Below are 22,213 nucleotides of genomic sequence, written 5' to 3'. Positions count from 1 at the left end.
TCAGAGGAACGAAAGTCACTCTCCTGCTGAAATAATGACAACAACAAAAGACAAAGTATGTGAAACAGCAACTTAAGATCCTGGTTTTCAGGCAGTAAAAGCAAGTGACCCTTGAGAGACAAGAAATAAATAAGGTAAGCTCTATGACTGCTTCGACTTGCTGGCTTGAGAGAGTTTTCAAGTCATGCCACAAGGAGAGGGAACCCATGAGGACGCCAGAGGACTCCCTGATTTAATGAGACAGAGCTAAGAGTGCAGAAAGATGAAAGTGGCTAGACTGCAGAGGACAGGATACCAGAGAGAAAAGAGCTGCATGGAGAGACCTCTGGAGGTCTGCAAAAGGTCCCCGTCAAATACTCAGCTAAGTAATGATCAGGGCGTAAATGTGAAGAAATCACCTGAGACCGTGGGAAGAACCATCCAAAAGGATCAGGGATGGGAAGGGAAGAGGTTTAAACAGGTGAAGCACAGGGGATTTTTAGGGCCATGAAACTCTTTGGCATGACACCAAATTTTGAAATCAACACTGACAAATTAGCATACTTTCTACGTGTAGTATATATTTCACTAAGAAAATCTGCAAGAACTGGCAATGTTTAGCCTGAATAAGACAGGAAAGACAAAACGGCTGTTTTCGAATATTTAAAGAGTAAAAGAAAGAATGGACTTATTCTGAGGATTTCCAGAGTACAAAATTAGGATTAGCAGGTAGAAGCTACAGGAAGGTAGATTACACTTACATGAAGAAGGTGTTTAAATTTTTTATTATGTAAAGTTTGATACCCAAAAGCAGTATGTGCAGTGTAAATGTGGAATCACAGTGATGAAGTGACTATATGCAAACACTTCATAATTTCTACTGAGATATAATTTACATGCCATAAAATTCACCCTTTTAAGGTGTGTACTACTGTTCAGTGTATCCACAAAGTTGTACAACCCTCAGCACTACCTACTTCTGGACTATTTTCAATATCCCAAAATATCCCTCAGTGGTCCCCATTAGCAGTCATTCTCCATTCCTCTTTCTCCCAGTTCCTGGCAACTACTAATCTACTTTCTGTGGATTTGCCTCTTCTGGACATTTCATGTAAAGGAATCATACAATTTATTATTTTTTGTGACTAGCTTCTTTCATTTAGCATCATGTTTTCAAGGTTCACTCACATTGTATCATGTATCAGTACTTCATTCCTTTTTATGGTTGAAAAACATGAATTTGTCAAAACCCACAGAACTGTACAACACAAAGAATAAACCTTAATGTAAACTATGAATGTTCGTTAATAATCATATCAGTACTGGTCCATTAATTATAACAAATGTATCACATTAATACAAGGTGTTAATAATGAGGGAACCTGTCTATGGAGAAGGGAGGAGCATATGGAAACTCTGTATTATTTGTTCAATTTTTCTGTAAATCTAAAAGTAATCTAAAAGAAACTTTCATTTTTTTTAAAAGAAAGTCAGGTAAGTATATTTTTTAAAAAATGAACAGGGAGAAAATATTAAGTACAGTTGACCCTTGAACATTGCAGGGGGTGGGGGGCCCACCCATGCAGCGTAGAAAATCCATGAACAGCCATCCCCTGGTATCTGTGAGGAACTGGTTCCAGGACCCACTGTGGATACCAGTATCCATGGATACTCAACTCCCACAGTCCCAGACTTACAAGTTTGACCAACCACAAATCATGTAGTACTGTTATTTACTGAAAAAAATCCATGCATGAGTGGGCCTATGCAGTTCAAACTCATGTTGTTCAAGAGTCAACTGTATGTATATTTTAAGTATATTAAAATATATGAAAACATAAAATAAAATCACATATATGACAAAAGAATAGTTTCTGGAATATAGAAACTAAAACCCAATAACAAAAAGACAAACCATTCAATTTACAAACAGGCAAAATATTTGAACAGACATTTCACAAAAAGAATATACAGTCAATAAGCTCAGGAAAAAGTGCTCAATATCAATAGTTGGCAAGGAAATGCAAGTTAAAACTATAATGACATCCTATTTATTACACACCCATGGCCAAAATTAAGAAGACTTATAAAACCAAAGGCTGGCAAAACATTGTTAGTGGGAGTATATAATGGTACAAACACTTTGGGGGAAAAGTATGATAATTTCTTATAAAAATAAACTTAAACCAACTTTATGAACCATCAATCCCACTTCTACGTATTTACCCAAGAGATGAAAACACGTTTTCACACAAAGATTTCTATAAGGATGCTTGTGGTAGCTTTATTCATAACAGTCCCAACTGCTAACAACTCAGTTTCCATCAATAGGAGATCAGATTAACTGCTTTTTGATCCATACATACAATGGAATACTACTTAGCAACAAAAAGAAACAAACTACCCATATATGCAACAACGTGGATGAATCTCAAAAACATGCAGGGGGGGAGGGTATAGCTCAGTGGTAGGGTGCACGCTTAGCAATCCCCAGCACCTCCAATAAAAATAAATAAATGAACAAATCTACCCCCTCCTCAAAAAAACTTAAAAAACAAAGCAAAACATGCTACATGAAAGAAGCCTTACATGAAAGAGCATAAACTATATGATATGTATGAAGTTTGTATGAAGTTCCTAAATAGGTGAAACGAATCTAAGGTGGAAAGAAGTCAGAACTTCTGGAGAAGGGGGGTGGGCATTTACAGGGAAAGAGCATTAGGGAACTTTGTGGGTTTGGATTATTCAAGTGAAAGTATTTGTCAAAAGTCAACAAATGTAGGCAAGATTTGTTCATTTTAGTATATGTAAATTTTACTTTAAAAAGGAGAATAAGGCAAATAAATAATGAACTCTGATTACTGATATACATGCTGAAGTATTTAAGAGAAATACACTGATGTCTGGGTTTTACTTTGAAGTGCATGAAATTGGTGGGTGAATAGAAGGATGGCTAGACGGACAGACTAGTGACAAAGCAAGCAGAGTAAAACGTAAATGGCAGAATCTAGATATACGTGTGCTCACAGTAAAATTCTTTTAATTTTTATGGGTATTTGGAAATTCCCATAATAAAATATTGGAAAAAATAAAAATAACAACAATGAGGAAAAAAAGTTAGGTGCCTGTATCCAAAGATATTTGTAGTGTCAACCAAAAAGAATTACTGCAGCAGCCCTATTTCGGTGTAATCTGAGAGTCCTATTCAGCTCAGACCCAATCTGGCAGTTATTCTTCCCCCTGTAAACAATGATTCTAATGAAAGTGTTTCACATGAAATGCCCCTTCTACAGCAACAGGCCTCAGAGGCAGCTGCATGTAAAGCAGACACACACAAGCTGATCAGAAAGCACTCCATGAGACATTGAGCAGAAAACTACAGTGACGAGCAAAAGGCTAGGGGCTGAGATCATGCATGGTGTCACTGTTTACTGGGGACCTCACAGCAATCTTGTGAAGCAGGGAGGGCTGTGTAAGATACCAGGCTCAGGACAACAGAAGTCTTCCTCATCGACGGAGGGCCCTAGACCTTCAGAAGAGCTCCCACCACAACAAAACGCTGGGTACCAGATTATTCTGGACCTACTGAGCGCTTCACCATTCCACAAACACATCATGAATGTTTGCAGCAGTCACCCTGAAACCTCATTGCTTATCCTCACCTGCTTTGTATTCTCAACTCCAACTTCACCCCATTCTAAATCCTTAGCTTTGAAGCCCTATTCTGATCCTATCTCTAGCACTTTGGAGTTAAGATTTTTGTCTCCCTAGTATCTGGCTCAATTTTTCTTAAAGGATTTTGGCTGACCTGCCTGCCCATCTCTTTCAGCCTAGACTTCCAGGAATAGGACCCCATGCAATTTTGGCCCCTAGAGGCTAACTCCTGAAAGCAGCCGTTCGAGTCACACTCAGACCTACTCCTCATAAAAGGAAGATGGGGATACACGGTCAGTCATCTAGTTCCTCTGCAATGATTCTTCATCTATCTTCCCCGGCTTTGTTCTTAGAAGGACAACTCAGACTTTAGCTGTCCCTATCCTCGTTCTTATTTGGCATTCTCCAGCTTTTGGTGGTGTTCCAACGACTTCCTCCTTAGTAGCTAATCTTGACCAGTCTCTTAAGAATGGCTTTGCTCCTAGTTCCTCAGCACTGTCAGACACGGATACTCAAGTTTCCATAAATCAGAGAGTGGACAAATAAGGCAAACATATCATCAATTCCCATTCCGGAGAAATAGATATTCAGAGAGATCTAATAACTTGCCTATGGCTCCATGGCAAGTCAGTTGCAGAGATGTAATCTGAAGACCCAGTATTCTAATTCAACTATTCCCTGCAGCTTTTTGCAAAGTGCCGTAGTCATAAGAAGAGTTATAGTAACAACAGTATTTCTCATCATAATCTATAATAATCATATGTACTGAGCACCTACTTCTGGGCTCTATTTAAACTTCACCACAATTCTATGAAGCATCTTAATGCCTGACACAGAGTAGACACTCAATAAATATCATTGATTGATGAATGAACAAACTGAAACAACAAATGAAAACAAACGAGCGTATGAAAATTTCACAGTAGCTACTAGCTTCATTTACAGATAAGAAAACTAAGGTGTAGACTTTTACCAATGCCACACACCTAGGTGATGACTTAAAACCAGATTGGTCTGTCTCCACAATCTATACTTTTTCCACTATTTCATGTAGCACTTCATTCCTAGTCATAAAAGAACATGGTGTCAAACATCCTAACAGATATTACCTTTAGGCAAATGGGACCTAATTAAACTTACAAGCTTCTGCACAGCAAAGGAAACCATAAGTAAAACAAAACAACAACCTACGGAATGGGAGAAAATTTTTGCAAACAATGAAACCGACAAAGGCTTCATCTCCAGAATATATAAGCAGCTCGTAAGACTTAATAAGAAAAAAACAAACAACCCAATCCAAAAATGGGCAGAAGACCTAAACAAGCAATTCTCCAAGGAAGAAATACAAATGATCAATAGGCACATGAAAAAATGCTCAATATCACTAACTATCAGAGAAATGCAAATCAAAACTACAATGAGGTATCATCTCACACCAGTCAGAATGGCCATTATTCAAAAGTCCACAAATGACAAATGCTGGAGAGGCTGTGGAGAAAAGGGAACCCTCCTACACTGCTGGTGGGAATGCAGTTTGCTGCAGGCACTGTGGAAAACAGTATGGAGATTCCTCAAAAGACTAGGAATAGACTTACCATACGACCCAGTAATCTTGTTCCTGGGCATATATCCAGAAGGAACCCTATTTTGAAATGACACCTGCACCCCAATGTTCATAGCAGCACTATTTGCAATAGCCAAGACATGGAAACAGCCTAAATGTCCATCAACAGATGACTGGATAAAGAAGAGGTGGTATATTTATACAATGGAATACTATTCAGCCATAAAAACCGACAACATGCTGCCATTTGCAGCAACACGGATGTCCCTGAAGAATGTCATTCTAAGTGAATTAAGCCAGAAAGAGAAAGAAAAATACCATATGAGATCGCTAATATGTGGAATTAAAAAAAAAAAAAGAACAGAAATACAAATAGAAACAGACTCGTTGGCATAGAATACAAACTTGTGGTTGCCAAGGGGGAAGGGGGTGGGAAGGGATAGACTGGGAGTTCAAAATTTGAAGATACTGACAGGCATATGTAGAATAGATAAACAAGATTATACTGTATAGCACAGGGAGATATATACAAGATCTTGTGGTAGCTCACAGCAAAAAAAATGTGACAATGAATATATGTATGTTCATGTACAACTGAAAAATTGTGCTCTACACTGGAATTTGACACAACATTGTAAAATGACTATAACTCAATAAAATAATGTTTAAAAAAAAAGAAATTACCTTTAGGAATTTCTCGACTGATATATTTTTACCATAGAAAATATAACAGAAATGCACTTAGGGCCCTTATTATCAATAGAATAGAGAACTGTACTTTTATGATTTTTCTTAAAAGCAGATATAAACATAATTCTAACATAAAATTCAGAAGGAAGCTGGGACACTCCATTCAGTAACAGCTCTAACCTGATTTTGGACAGTAGTTCTCCTCTATCTGCACAGTCCACACTGACTTGTCGAATAAGTTCATGAAATACTGTATTGTAAATGGTCTGTTCCTTCTTCAATATATGAAGTAGTTTGTGCATCTGGCAAAAAAATAAGATAATCAGTATTTACTGATAACACAGTATTTATTGATGGTAATCAGTAAAAGCTATCTTAGAGATTAAGCACTCTAAGTGTGAATAAATTTTAGAAACACCTTGACTAATTTGTTCACTTACATTTTCCTTTATAAATATATATTAAAATGGTACATTATTTTTAAAAATCTGTGTCTAACATGCACCTCTATATGAGGCACTGAGGTCACACCTGCCAAAAACACAAAACCTGAATTGAATCATAAGAACACATCAGACAAACCAAAATTGAGAAACATTCTACAGATTATCAAGGTCAAGAAAAACAAAGAACAGTTTCAGATTACAGTTGTCTAAAGGAACATGACAACTAAATGTACTGTGACCCTGGGATCTCAAAATAGAGAGGGAACTAGCTCTAAAAGCCATTAGAGGGACAACTGATAAAATATGAAATGTGAATATGAATATACTACCATATCAATCTTAAATTTCCTGATTTTGATAATTGTATTATGGACTAATAAGAGAATGTCCTTATTCATAGGAAATACATCGTGAAGTTTTTGGTGGTAAAGAGGCATGAGGTTGCCATCTTAACTCTAAAAAGGTTCAGAAAAAATCATACACACAGAGATACATAGAGAGGGAGAGAGAATGAGGAAGCAAAATAGGGCAAATGTAAACAAGTAGAGGGTCTGGGAAAAAGTCACACAGGAGCACCTTATATTAAACTTGTCTGTAAGTTTTAAATTCTATAAAAATAAAAATTTACAGTACAAAAGAGAAATAGCCCCATAAAAGAAAAACTCAGTATCAGTGAAAGAGCTCTTTTATTAGGTACAAAATAAAAATTATAAGTGGTAAAAAAGCACGGTTTAATTGGCAGTGGTTTTTAGTGGTACAATAATAATAAGGGTCTTATAATCAACGGTGCCTTTTATTCAGTTAAATGCAGTAATAATAAAACTAACGATTAAATATACAGTGTTTACCACATGCCAAGCACTGTTCCAGGCAATTTATTTTCAGTATGTCATTTAATCTGCACAACAATCCTATAAGGTAAATAATTATTATCCGTAATTTACAGATGAGGAAATCAAGGCACAAATACGTTAAATGACCTGCCTAAGGTCACCAGCTAATAAACGGCAGCAGGGCCAGGATTCCAATCCTCCAGAGCACATGCTCGTAACCACTAGTTAACACTGATATTCGCAATTACCTTGGTTGGCCCTGTATATTCCTGATTTTCCACACCAGCCCTCTCCAGCATAGTATCCATCACATCATTCAGCTGGACCACTTCTACTCTTTTATTAGGTTTCCTAAAAGATTAAGATGGCAGATTTATGTAACGAGTGTTAGGCGAAAGGAATATAATATAGATAAAGAAAATGTACATACTACGGAATATTAATGGTATTTTAAAGCATTAGACCTGTATGTACTAATCTAGTGGGATATCAGTAATACAGTCAAACAAAATACAAAAAGAAATGTAGATAGTATGATTCTCTTTTTCATAAAAGAAAATAATGTACCCCCCCTAAAAAATTCTATACACCGATTGTGTAGGTTTGTAAGAACACAGAAAAATGTGGAGCAATAAACACCGAGCTGTTAATGTTGGCTACTTCACAATATAAAAGTAAAAGGACAAAGGAAAGATAAGAAAAAAAAGACTATAGCAAAATGGGGAAATACTAATGGCTAAATGCAGAACATAAAAGTATTTTATATAAGATCCAGCAATCCCACTTCTGAGTATTTATCTAAAAGACTTGAAATCAGGATCATGAAGAGATATTAGCACTCCCACGTTCACTGAAGCACTCTTCACAATGGCCAAGATGTGGAAACAACCTAAATGTCCAACGATGAATGAATGGATAAAGAAAATGTGGTATATACATACACTGGAATATTATTCAGCCTTAAAAAAAAGAAGGAAATTCTGCAATATGCAACATGTACCCAGAGGACAATATGCTAAGTGAAATAAGCCAGTCACAGAAGAACAAAAACTGCTTGATTCCACTTACACGAGGGATCTAAAACAGTTAAAACTCATACACTCAGAGAGTGGGATGTTGGTTCCCAGGGACTGTGGCTGCAGGGAGAAGGAAATGGGAATTTGCTAATCAACAGCCGTAGTATTTCAGTTATGCAAGGTTCTACAGTTCTGCTGTACAACATTGTGCCTATAATTAACAACACTGTACTGCATACTTAAAAATTTTTAAGAGGGTAGATCTCATGTTAAGTATTCTTACCATAATAAAATAAAATAAAATTTTAAAAAACATTTAAAATGGTTTAAAAAGTGTTTTACAGCATTTCAATATTATAAATATGTTAAAAAATCAACATGCAACTGGACAAGTGAAAACACTGATTAGATGACAGAATTGCGGGCAATTATTTTCTTAGATTTCTGCTGTAAGTTTAATATTTTTGTGTAATAAAGTACCAATAAAAAGGAGTATATGTGCATATAGCTATTCTTTACTTTCAAAAACAAACTGTACTTACATGGATGGGAAGAGCAACAGTCTATTTTCACTGTCTGTAAGGAGAGTAGTATATTTGCTGCAATAAAGAAAGCAGGTAAGTGTTATTGTAAGAAAACTGCCTAGCCTGTTTATCATATAACACAACATGAAAAACTTAAGACCCCACAGAATTGAGAAGCTTGGAGACAATCAGAGAGGCCCATCGTTTTACACACAAGATCATACCTAAACAGCCCTAGACGTCTACAGACACAGATACAATACTACTTAATATTTAAAACATCTTTTAGTAAAAAAGGTTTAATCACATTCCTCAGTATATCACAATATGAAAATTTCTTTGATTCTTTAAAAAAATGACCTTTCAAAGGTGGAAGAATGTTCCAAGAACACTGAAGTCAACAGTGACGTGACTAAACAGGTTACAGAATTTGTAAGAAGCAAAGACAAAACTAGAACCCAGTTTTCCTGATGCCCAGCTTACATATCTGTCCTCTGGAAGTACCTGTTTATACCAAAATGGGTATCACAATAAGAACCTCATGGTAATCCTTCAAATTTATTATTTATACATTTTTTTCTTCCCCTAATTGAAAAACATTCCTTTGGTTCTACCCCCTACTGGAACACAATTGGTTAACAGGAATTTAGATTAGTGAAAAATCTTCAGGGAATATAAGGACTCAAAGTAAAGTTTCAAAAATGAGTGTGTGAGAGGGACTAGATGCAATGATACCCCAGGAGCAATGAGCACACCTGGCACCAAGATCTTGGTTTCTGAGAACACTTAACTAAGAGGAAATGGTACTCCTTAGAGAAGTGATTCATAGCTCCTTCCAGAGCTGGAGTCAGTAAAGACTAGATGAACCTGAATATCTTACTGAGCCAGAAAATACGAGAACATTCAAAGAATGACATGGCCATGCCTAAAGAGTGCAAGAGCCAGCTCAAAGGGGCTGTCATTGGCAAAATCAGGAAAAGCTGAATGAACATCAATGATGGCAAAGAATTATAACCCACTGAAAAAAAAGAAATCTATTAGCCTATATTGTAAAATGGCAATTACAAGAACGATAGAGCTAAAAAAGATCAAAAAGATCTATAACTAGTGGGTTGCTAGGAAATACACACCAAAGCACTTAGTGGGAAAGGGTCATGATGTTTCCAACTTACTCTTCAACAGTGTATGTGTGTATGTGTGTATGTGTGCGTATTAATGCAAATGAGGCAAAATGTAAACCCCCAGTGAGTCAGGATAGATGTGGGACGTCCCTGTTCTATTTTTGTAATGTTTTTATAATTTTGAAATATAAAAATTAAAAGTTACCCAAAAAATGAGTTCCATTTAGTTCCCTCTGGCAAAATATTGTTCTGAAACTCGTCATCAGGAAATGCCAAATAACATACATACTGGACAAGGTAAAAAGAATGACAGCTTCTGGATATTTTACTGTAAAACCTAGTCCAAACTTCTAGTTTTTTAAACTATGAAATATTCAAGTGCTGTCTCAGAAAATAAAAGCAAGATCTCATTTTCAATCCCATAAGCAGGAATCAAAGAAAACTGGAAATGACTAGCTTGAAGTCTAGAGCTAAGCCCTAGAGTGTGCATTATGAGATTCCAGCTTAGAGAGCTACTTTCCTTCGTCATTGCTCAAAACCACTCCTGAAGAGGCACAGCAAGCATTCAGAACAAAGATCTATTTTTTAAAAATCAAAATTAAATAATAGGAAAAGACAGAGAACAATTCAGTTGCTAAAATCTCAAACTCTTTTTTAAATTGAAATATAGTTGATTACAATATTGTGTTAGTTTTAGGTGTACAGCAAAGTGATTCTGTTATATACATAGTTTTCAGATTATTTTTCACTATAGACTATTACAAGATATTGAATATAGTTTCCTGTGCTATACAGTAAATTCTTGTTCCTTCAAACTCGTTTAGGACTCTTTTCCATTAGTTTTTGATACATTTCTTAAATTGGACTAGAATGGTAAGCCAAATGTTTACTCATTTCAGTGCAGATACTGCCTGGGAACACGAGGGCTCAGGTTGTCAAGGTCTGTGAAGCAGGACACAGTTCAACTTGTCGGATATTCAGTGTATATCAAGTACTCACTCATCGTAGCACTCCAGACCTGAAACTCCTGTATTTGACACAATATGGAATTCTTCAGGAATCAAAGTATCTGTTAGTTTCTTTGGCTTAAAAAGAAAGAACAACGAGAATAAAAACATTAGTAGGTGAGTTGCCCATATTCTAATTCCTATCCCAAAGGGATACTATTTATTAAGAGATTCTGATTAGACAAATAGCAATATTAGTAACATGGGTCATGGCTAGTAGTAATTAACTTTTAGCAGAGCACAAATTTAAAAATTAACCATGAATTAAAGAACAACCTCGGTTTTAGTATGAGTTACACAAAAATTTATTTAAAAATTTTAAGATCTGTTAAAATTCAACAGAATTTAAAATTCACCTTAGCAACATGCCAAAAAATAAGAATTCTACAATGTTAAACTGTAGACTCCTTTGTTAAAAAACCAAGTCTCCTATACTGTATTTTCTAGATTAATGTAATTAACTGTAGTTCGGAAAATAGCTTAAAACAAGATATCTTTGATCTCCCACTAAATGCCCTTTTCTAAAAATAATTAGAAGGTGCTATGAAAACATAAACCATGCAGGCTGTTACAGTATGACATAGCTTTATTTTGGGGGGAAATTTTTTTAAAGTGGGGGGGGCTGGAAATTATATATCAAACATTTTACCTTATGAGGAACAATGGCACCATCATGTGACTGTAACGGACGGTTGGTCTGTGGGGGACAGACTGTGCTCTCCTTGGTCTCTCCTTTAACATACTTAACATCGTACAGAAAAGAAATATCCCTAAAAGTAAGAAAAACATATTACAAAATAAGTTTCTGTTTGGCTACTGGATAAAAGAGGGTGAGGTCCACACACAGCCTTCTATGGGCAAAAAGGGACACAAAACTGGTCTCCTTAGTTAATACTTTACACTAAGAAGGTTGAGGCGTCAGACATGAGCTTCCCCCCACATTCTCCATCTTCTCTACCTCAAATTACTCATTCTCCTTTCCTTTAATCTCAGTTTTAAGATGTATTCTCTTCCCCAGGATTACTTCCTCCACTTATGCCCTTGATTTCATCTTTGCCCACATCCTCAGGCATCTCATTCCATCAATCATAATTTCTATGTATCTCCCCCTCTCTTGGTCTCTAACTTAAGTCTTTCCCCCTTCTAAAAAAATCTTCCCTTGACCACGCATTGTTGTCAAGTTACCTTGATCATCTATCTATCTTTCACTTTCTGCTAAACATCAGACTTCTTAAAATTTCCCTGCAATCGGATTTCATCCCCATCTCTCTTCTGAAATCATTCTCCAGAAAGCTGAGGATGACTTCTCACAGCTAAGTCATCAGTTCGCATCTTCCGTTATTCTCCTGGAATATTTTCCAGGGTGGACCACCTCTCGTTTTAAAAACACTCTCCTCTCCTCTATGCTGTGTGACTGGACTCTCCCTGTTCTTCCGTCCTAACTGCTCCTTCTTGGACTTCTCTGGGACCTCCTGCCTACCAAATGGAAAAGCTCACACCATTCTGCCCTCATCCCTCTGTTCTTATTTCCCTACACTTTCTCCCTTGGAAATGCTATCAGATCTCACCTCATCATACTTGTTACCTTCAGATACAACTAAATAATTCTCCCACATTCTAACTTTTCACCCTCCTCTATTCACTAATTCTGTCAGCACCACCACTCTACTCATTAAAATCTCAGCATCTATCATTGATTCCTTCCCATTCTTTGTCCTCAACATCCATCTATCACTAATATTTAGTAATTTTACAGTCACCCTGTCATTCTAGTGGTCAGGCCTCTTGTCTCTTCCCAATGCCAGATCACTAGTCCAAGCTGTCATTACTTTTTTGTGACTTTTCATGTCTCTCTAGTATATTCTACATACGTCTGCCAGATTCATCTCCCTACAGCACATTTATAATCATGCCACTTACTGCACATAATTTTCAAATGCCTCTGCCCCTCCCTTCAATTTTAATTGACCATTATGTAAAATAATATGGAGGTTCCTAAAAAAAAAATAGAACTACCATATGACCCAGCCACCCCACTTCTGGATATATATCCAAAGGAAATGAAATCTATATCAATGAACTTGGGAGTACAAGTTCATTGCAGTATTATTCACAAAAGCTAAGACATGGAAACAACCTCAATGTCCATTGACAAATGAATGTATGAAGAAAATGTGACATACATATACAATGGAATGACAGTCAACCTTTAAAAGGAAGAAAATTCTGCCATTTGTGACAACGTGGATGAAACTGGAGAACACATGCTAAGTGAAACAAGTCAGACAGAGAAAGACAAACACTACCTCGTCAGAGGAGGGAGTGGGGGAGGAGGTATACAATAAGGAGATGTTGATCAAAAGGTATAAAGTTTCAATTATGCAAGATGAATAAGCTCTGGAAATCTAATGTACAGCATAGTGATCATAGTTAACAATACTGTATTGTATACCTGAAATTTACTAAGAGGATAGATCTTAAATTCAGTCTTCTTACCACACACACACACACACAAATGGTAACTATACAGAGGTGATGGACATGTTATTTAGCCTGATTGTGGTGATCTTTTCACAATGTATACACATTTATCAAAACATCAAGTTGTACACTTTAAATATATACAATTTTAATGTGTCAAAGATAACACAAAGTTTTTCTTAAGCAGTCCTCATGATCATGGGGTATCAATTTTTTTTAGACTTTTTTCATTTACAATGTATTAAGTTTCTGGTGTACAGCATAGTGAGATAGATATATATATAGAAAGAGAATATATATATATATTCTTTTCTATTACATGTTACTACAAACCATTGAATATAGTTCCCTGTGCTATACAGTAGGACCTTGTTGTTTACCTATTCTGTACATAGTTTGTATCAGCCAATTCCAGACTCCCAATTTACCCCTCCCTCCTCCATTTCCCCTCTGGTAACCATAAATTTGTGTTCTATGTCTATGAGTCTCTTTCTGTTTTGTAAATAAGTTTGTGTCATTTTTTAATTCCACATATAAGTGATAGCATATGATGTTTGTCTTTCTCTAGGTCCATCCATATTGCTACAAATAACATTATTTCATTCCTTTTTACAGCTGAGTAATATATATATATGCCACATTTTCTTTATCCATTCATCTGTCAGTGGACATTTAGGCTGCTTCCATGTCTTAGCTATTGTAAAAAGCACTGCTATGAACATTGGGGTGTATGTGTGTGTCTTTTCAGATTAGAGTTTTCTCTGGCTATATGCCCAGGAGTGGGATTGCTGGATCATACAGTAACTCTGTTTTTAGTTTTTTAAAGAGCCTCCATACTGTTCTCCATAGTGGCTGCACCAGTTTACATTCCCACCAACAGTGTAGGAGAGTTCCTTTTTCTCCACACCCTCTCCAGCATTTATTATCTGTGGATTTTTTTATGATGGCCATTCTGACTGGTGTGAGGTGATACCTCATTGTAGTTTTGATTTGCATTTCTCTAATAATTAGTAATGTTGGCCATCTGTATCTTCTTTGGAGAAATGTCTATTTCAGTCTTCTGCCCATTTTTGATTGGGTTGTTTGTCTTTTTGATATTGAGCTGTGTGAGCTGCTTGTGTATTTTGGAAATTACGCCCTTGTCGGTTACATCATTTGCAAATATTTTCTCCCATTTCGTATGTTGTCTTTTTGTTTTGTTTATGGTTTCCTTTGCTGTTGCAAAAGCTTTTAAGTTTAATTCGGTCCCATTTCTTTATTTTTGTTTTTATTTCCATTACTCTAGGATACAGATCCAAAAAATATTGCTGCGATTTATGTCAAAGACTGTTCTGCCTATGTTTTCCTCTAGAAGTTTTATAGGGACATCAACTTCTATGACACCAATAACCGCTAGAGAATTGGCCAATATAGCTCTGTTTTGTTAGCTAGAAACAATGAATGTTTCATGTATATGTATATATACAGAAGCAACACTTCTTTATAAAGGAAATATTGGCTTGGTGACTGTCATTCAAAGTTTCCAAAGAGTAATTTTACTGTTTGGAGCCTTTGTAGTTTTATTCTTGAAATCTTATCTTTATTTTTAAAGGAAACATGTTTTATTTGTTAGAATATAAGTTTTCATTAAAAAAGAGACATGTTCTATTTTTCATAAAACCCTGTGGTAAATCACCTGCTTCCACTCTTCCAGAAAATCTATTTTTGTTAAAAAAAAAATACAAAAACAAAAAAGCCTGATTCTTAGCCATACATAAAAAACTGGATTTTACTGGACTTTAAGAAATACTTCATCCCTTTCTCCGCCCCTAGATTATCAAACTGAGTTCATACTTCAAATTCTCCAAGTCATCACTGGTTGACTTACATACATCAGTAAGCATGGGTTTTATCTGAAGTTATCAGGGAATAAGTTATTTCAGAGATACTGATTTTCCAAATAAGTGAGGTATGCTTTTTAAGCAACACTAAGTCTTTCTGAAATGTATTTAAAACTTTGCAGCTTTCTTAAACAGAATACATGACAATATAACCTTTTTGATAATTCAGGTAATGACTTATGAAGCTAGAACTTCCCTGAAGACTGTCTGGTTGTTTCTGAAACTTGAAGCAGTACTGGAATACAGCAGGCCCTGGTGTGTGTTGGATACCCTCTGCAGACTGGAGAGGATGGAAAATGCTTTCCCAGATACCCTTGCAGCTGGGGTTCTGGGTATGAACCAAGTTCCAAAAGTAGTTGCACTTTTGCAAGATTTTGGAGGTAGAAGTGAGGCAGAAACCAACTTCCCGTCATGTTTTAAGCAGATTCTGCCTGCAACATCATGCAAAAGTGGTCTTCCTGAAGCAACATTCCAGAATCCATTCTCCAGCTGCCCGGGTCCACAGAGGCAGTCCAGTAACAGTAGCAGCAGTGACAGCTTCTTGGTTTCAGTTTCCTGATTCCTGACTCACAGCTAAGGGGGTATTTTTTATTGCAATATAATTCACATATCGTAAAATTCACCTTTTTAAAGAGTACAATCTACAAAACTATAGTACATTCACAATTTACAACTTTTTTGTAAGTTCATAAAGTTGTACAACCATCACCAGTATCTTAATTTCAGAATATTTCATTACCCCAAAAAGAAACCCCTTACCTATTAGCAGTAATTCCCCACTCTGTTCTCCCTACCCCACGCCCGGGCCCCTGGCAACCAGTAGTACACTTTTTGTTTCTATGGATTTGCCTATTCTGAATATTTCATATCAAAAGACCTTTTGGGAATGGCTTCTTTCATTTAGCATAACGTTTTCTAAGTTTGTCAGTCTTGTACCATGTATCAGTACTTCATTCTTTTTTATGGCTGAATAACATTCCATTGTATATACTAAGTTATATTTATCCTTTCATCAACTGCTAGACAGTTGGGTGGTTTCCACTTCTCGGCTGTATAAACAATGCTTCCATGAATATTCATGTAAAAGTTTTTGTGCATACATATAGTTGCAATTCTCTTGAGTATATACCTAGGAGTGGATTACTGGGCCATATGGAACTTTACGTTTAACTTTTTGAAGAGCCAAGCTATTTTCCAAAGAAACGATACCATTTTACAGTCCCACCAGTAACATGTGATACTTCCAATTTCTCCACATCTCACCAACATCTGTGATTGCCTGCTTTTTGATTATGGCCATCCTAGTGTGTGCAAAACAGTATTTCACCATGGTTTGACTTGCATTTCCTTATGGCTAATGAGGTTGATGTGCTTATTGGCCATTTTTATCTTCCTTGTACAAATGCCTAATTAAGAGGGCATACTCTCGAACTTATGTGACAGCTTCCATGAAGGGTTAATTCCATCCTGCTCTGGGAGTGACTCCCAAAGTCATTACTTCACACAGTAGCAGCAGTGACAGCTTCTTGGTTTAGCTTCTTTAGCCCTTCCAATATTTTGTAAATGCTTGTTTTCCTGCTTAAAATATGTAGAGCATTTTATTTTCTGCACTGAATTCTGACTGATAGAGCCATTGAAAAGTATTACTCAGAGGCTATTGTCTTATTTTGTATTTTCCTGCTGCGCTCCAAATATTTCAGGTTGCTAGACAAGTTACCTCTTGCTATAAATGCTATTAACTGTGGACACATGTGCTCATTTTCTACTGGTGCCACAACAAATTATCACACATTTAGCAGCTTAACCAACAGTTTTATTATTTTCCAGTTTGGCAGGTGAGAAGTCCAACATAGGTCTCACTAGGCTAAAGTCAGTCTGTTGACAGGGCTGTGTTCCTTCCCAAATGCTCCAGGAAAGATCCATTTCTGTGCCCATTTGTAAACAGAACTCAATTCCTTTTGGCTCCAAGATTGAGACCCCTGTTTCCTGGCTGTCAGCTGAGAGCCATTCCCAGCTTCTAGTAGCCAATGCAGTTCTTAGCTTGTGCCCTCCCTTCCTCTATCTTCAAAGCCAGCAGCGGCACGCTGACTCCCTCTCACATTTCTAATCTGTCTTCCTCCCCCTTCTGCCTCATCCCTCTGACCCGTCCAATTTCCTTCCTTTTCTACTTAAATGACTCAGGCCATCAGGTTGGGCCCATCCTGATAATCCGGGATAATCTCTCCATCCTCAATCCTTAACCTTAACCACATCTGCAAAGTCCTTTTGCCATGTAAGGTATGTGTTCACAGGTTCCGAGGATTGAAGTAAGGACATTTCAGGGAGGCCATTATTCTGTATACTACAGTACAGGTCTTCACATTTTAAAAATTTCAAGTCAGAAGTCATTTGACATTAAAACGTTAATGTCAGTTTATTGCTGCATTCAGATATAGCTGATTATTTTTTCAAAGTACTTCAAACATCTCATAACTACTGGTGATTATATTAATAATTATAGCCATGACCTGAAGGCATAAAATACAGATACTTTATGGCACCAAAGCCCCAGGACACAAAAGTCAATAGCCTAAATTTCTGCCCTTTTTCTAGCACTGAGACATAGCTGAGTAATAACTGCTTAAACTTAATCATGATTTCACGAAGGCTCTTGCATTCGTTATCTCATTGTATGCTTTCCACATCCCTGGGAGGGGCACAAAATGGAGCAAGTCTATTATTCCCTTTCTACAAATGAGAAAATGGAACTAAGAAAGACTAAAGAATGTCCAAGTATTAGTAACTGTGTACACTTACTAATAAGTGATACTTCAGTAAGGAGCACGGAGGGAGTAAATTGATAAGCGAACCATACACAGAAAATGAGCAGGTCACAATCTTCACAGGGAAAATGCTGACATTTTGAATATTTTTAGGAATGATATAAAAACAACAAATAGAATTTGCTGATTTGATCTGGAACAGTATAAAAGATAAGGGTTCACTTTGAAGGAAACCAGGGATTAAGCGCTTGTTTTTCAAGATTTTCGAGGTTATAGTGTTATGTTACCTAGTTCTTCTCAGATGTATAAATAAAAGAGGTCCTAAAGGTATTTTGCCTGTCTGATCTTGTCCTTTCTACTAGGGTACAACAAAGGAGCAGGAGAGTAAGGGGACAAAACACAAAGGCATGCAAAAGCTAATTTAAACAAATGAAACGTAGGTAAAGCCAGCACCTACTGCCATCCTACTGATAATAATCATACACAAAAAGGTGGTCCTATGCCCTCTTCAGATTGTATTCTGGTTCATCAAAGATACTGCAAGCTTCAGAATCTGAGTCTATGATTTTTCCAATTCAGCTCCCCGCAAGGAAATCGTTAAGAAATGAGAAAATGACACTCTTCATCTACATCTACCCTACTATCTTCCTTCTTTACCTTCCAGCTCCCGTTAGGGAAACGGGATGGTCAATCAGGTATCTGAACTTATTCCTCCGAATAGGGTTCTGCCAGACGTGGTCAACAAGCCGCGGAAGAGTAACCTGCGAAAAAGGAAAACATGAACATACAGCAGAGGGCGCTCTATTCCAATGAAATCTACTCTTAATCAGTTTATACTAAGGGCATCTAGACAGTCTATGGAAAAAAGAGCAGAATTCTTACTCAATACTATGGAGAAAGACTAAAACTAGACCAACTCAATACTCAAAAATATCAAAACGAAGATTACCAATGATCATTTAGGTAAATCACATAAAAACAGGTTAACGGAAATACTCAAGCATTTCCTTGGAAATATTTATGCAAAAGATTTTAGTTTTCAACCTAGAAAATTAATTTTAAAATATTTTTGAGGCAATCTGGAATATATAACATATGCTCAATAAGTACTTAATGAACTGGATACCAAAAGATATAAATGTTCCCAAACTTCATGTATGTATATACACACCTTTGGGGTCTTACTTTTCTTAGGAGGCAGTAAGTTTTCAGGACAAGGACCAGCATTGGCTGCATAGGTCAGAGAAAGCAGAACTTCCTCAGGAATGAACTCATTCTGAAGGGGAGGAGGCAGGGGTTTTGACCGATCCACCAGACTTCTTTTCTCCCTTAGTTCAGGAAGTCCTAAGACAGTAATGGGAAAGAAAAGCTTACTGTGGTTATTTTTTTTTTTTGAGAGTTAGATTCCAGGGCTGCCTCATCATCTATACGTTTCTGTTTGTAACAGAGAATAGCAACAATAGTCAAAAATCTGAAAAAACACCTATAGTCAAGGGGAAAAAGAAACCTCATATTGCCTGCCCTGCTCACTTACATCAGACATGAGCCCATAAACTCAGGTACAAAGACCAACCTTCATTATTCCAAATTCAAAGTTGGAAATTAAACTCACTTCACTTGCTCAATTAACTGGGGCCGCCTGGAGATAATGGGAATGTCTACCTCCCTTTTTTTTTTTTAACTTTTTTTTATTGAGTTATAGTCATTTTACAATGTTGTGTCAAATTGCAGTGTAGAGCACAATTTTTCAGTTGTACATGAACATACATATATTCATTGTCACATTTTTTTTGCTGTGAGCTACCACAAGATCTTGTATATATCTCCCTGTGCTATACAGTATAATCTTGTTTATCTATTCTACATATGCCTGTCCGTATCTACAAATTTTGAAATCCCAGTCTGTCCCTTCCCACCCCCACCCCACCCACCGGCAACCACAAGTTTCTATTCTATGTCTATGAGTCTGTTTCTGTTTTGTATTTACGTTCTTTTTTTTTTTCAGATTCCACATATGAGTGATCTTATACGGTATTTTTCTTTCTCTTTCTGGCTTACTTCACTTAGAATGACATTCTCCAGGGACATCCATGTTGCTGCAAATGGCATTATGTTGTCGGTTTTTATGGCTGAATAGTATTCCATTGTATAAATATACCACATCTTCTTTATCCAGTCATCCGTTGATGGACATTTAGACTGTTTCCATGTCTTGGCTATTGTAAATAGTGCTGCTATGAACACTAGGGTGCAGGGTGTCATTTTGAAGTAGGGTTGCTGCTGGATATATGCCCAGGAGGAGAACGTCTATTTCCCTTTGATGTGGAAATGACAAAAAAAATCTCTCCTCAAAACTGTCAAATTATTTAGTAATTTTTTCTATGTAAGTTCAAAGGTAAAAAGTTAAATTGAGAGGATATTTATAGAGAGGAAGGGGTTTAAAAATAAAACTGGGATTGTTGGAAATGAAGAGAGTGGAATAATTTGAGCACATTAGTAGAGTAAGGCTCAGCAGCGTGCTCTCAGCTTGACGAAGGCAAAGTAGTTATAAAGGGAGGGAGTAGGGCTAACATGGTAAAAGATGTCCTACTCAGTCAGTCAAGGAGGGCTGGGTTTTCACTCTTTTGAAAGAACTCTCCACTAATCCATGCCCCTCATACACTATGGTTTATGTTAATTTCTATGAGGAGGTACCATGCTTTGATCACCATCAAAACCTCTAAAGTTCATATTATCAAATTTCTATCTCTTGAAAGTCTGGGATGGAGTCAGAATATCAGAGGAAATAGGAAAAACAAAAGTTGGGGGTGGGGGCTTTAGCAGAATCTCAGCTAAAAACAAGATGAAAGTGAACTGGAGGAAGCTTTAACGTGGGGAGGGTAGGAATGAGTCTACATGATTCTTGTTCAGTACAAATCTGCATTTATCTGTGTATGAATGACAATCTTCTGTAATTATTTCAGAGTAATTGCTAAAACTTGATACAAACTGGTTCTCTACCAAGTACAAAAAAAGTAGTTTCATACGAGTATTGGTATTTAAAATAGAGTGAATTTTAAAAATAAGATAAAAATAAAAATAAAATAAAATAGGGTAAATTTAGAACAATATAAAACTCACCCGCATTTGAAAAAAACAATTACACAGTTGTTAGATGGAGCAGTGAACAGAACTCACTCAAAAATACTATAGAAGGAATGGCTTTTGATTGTATCGAAACAAACGTATTGAAAAAAAAAAAAGCTAATTAAGATACCCTGAAAGCTCAGATTTAAGGAAATGGTGAGCATATTGTGGCTTCTGTCTAAGGCCATGATTATCTTTGTGTGTGGGATCCTTGAAGAACTTTACCTGTCTCTTCCTTGGATGCAGAGACTTTCAAACTTTTGCCCTCAGTTCTAGACGTGGAGGGCGTTTTCGGGAGCGACATAATAAGCAATGTCTTCTACCACTCCCTTTAGCAATTTGAAATATCCCTCCAGAAACCTAGAAACAAATCAGCCGCATATTGGGATTTGGGCAGGGCTGCCACACTGATTTGCAGGCAAAAATAAAAGAACTGTTAAGTGTTTATATTAAGTTTGGAGTCTACAATCCACCTAGCATGGGCTTTCCTTCTTTGGGGAGACTTCTAGGCTCTCCCAGGTCCTCTGACGCGACCAAGACGCCTGTGAGCGGAGGTGAGCCTGGGCCCAGGCTGCGAAGGGCGCTCTCGGCCCACCCCTCCGACCCCCCGGCCCCTCCGACCCCCCCGACGGCGGCGGCCGCTCTCGGCCGGTCTGCTCGGCCCCCGCCGCCCCCACAGCCGGCGCCTCGTGCACGCCGCTCCCCGGACGCGCGGCCGGGCAGAGTTCGCACCGTTTCTGCGTCAGGAGTGATGGGAAACGGACACTTGCAACTCGTACCCGTAAATCGTGTTTCCCGCCAGACAGCGCGTCGCCTCGCCTCGCCCCAGAGCGCCTGCGTGTCGTCATAGAAACGCAGGACCCCGTGCCTTCCACCCTTCAGTGGGGGCTGCCTTCGGCGGTGCCGGCGGAGGAGCAAGGCAGCTAAGAAACACTCCCGATCTCTCGAGGACTCGATGTGTCTTCAATCACAGCACAGGTTCAGTAGCAATGGGAATAAAAACGTTTGATGGAGCCGTTCTCCCAGAGTCAGAAAGTGTCTGCACCCCCGGGCTTCTGCCGCAGGCCGGCGCCAGTGCGCAGGCGCTAGCTGTTGCAGGGTCTTGACCCAAGGCGCAGAGGGTTTGATCA

The 22,213-nt window shown here is 37.5% G+C and overlaps 1 protein-coding gene across 1 annotated transcript in view; it reads right to left on the bottom strand.

Annotated features, from left to right (window-relative positions):
* Window positions 1-21,669, bottom strand: part of AXDND1 (axonemal dynein light chain domain containing 1) — a 77,776-nt gene extending 56,107 nt beyond the window's left edge. The window contains exons 1-8 of the mRNA XM_045516617.2: window positions 21,309-21,669; window positions 19,129-19,301; window positions 18,615-18,718; window positions 11,484-11,604; window positions 10,827-10,912; window positions 8,725-8,781; window positions 7,415-7,517; window positions 6,068-6,189 (exon numbers count right to left, since the gene is read on the bottom strand). Of these exons, the coding sequence (XP_045372573.1) occupies window positions 6,068-6,189; window positions 7,415-7,517; window positions 8,725-8,781; window positions 10,827-10,912; window positions 11,484-11,604; window positions 18,615-18,718; window positions 19,129-19,301; window positions 21,309-21,387 (845 nt within the window). The 5' untranslated portion in view covers window positions 21,388-21,669. The remainder of the gene's footprint in view (window positions 1-6,067; window positions 6,190-7,414; window positions 7,518-8,724; window positions 8,782-10,826; window positions 10,913-11,483; window positions 11,605-18,614; window positions 18,719-19,128; window positions 19,302-21,308) is intronic.
* Window positions 21,670-22,213: the final 544 nt, after the last annotated feature.

Source organism: Camelus bactrianus, chromosome 21 (genome assembly GCF_048773025.1).
Source record: "Camelus bactrianus isolate YW-2024 breed Bactrian camel chromosome 21, ASM4877302v1, whole genome shotgun sequence".
NCBI classification, from domain to species: domain Eukaryota; kingdom Metazoa; phylum Chordata; class Mammalia; order Artiodactyla; family Camelidae; genus Camelus; species Camelus bactrianus.
Note: the sequence above shows the minus strand (reverse complement) of the source record. Positions and strands in the feature narration are given on the sequence as shown.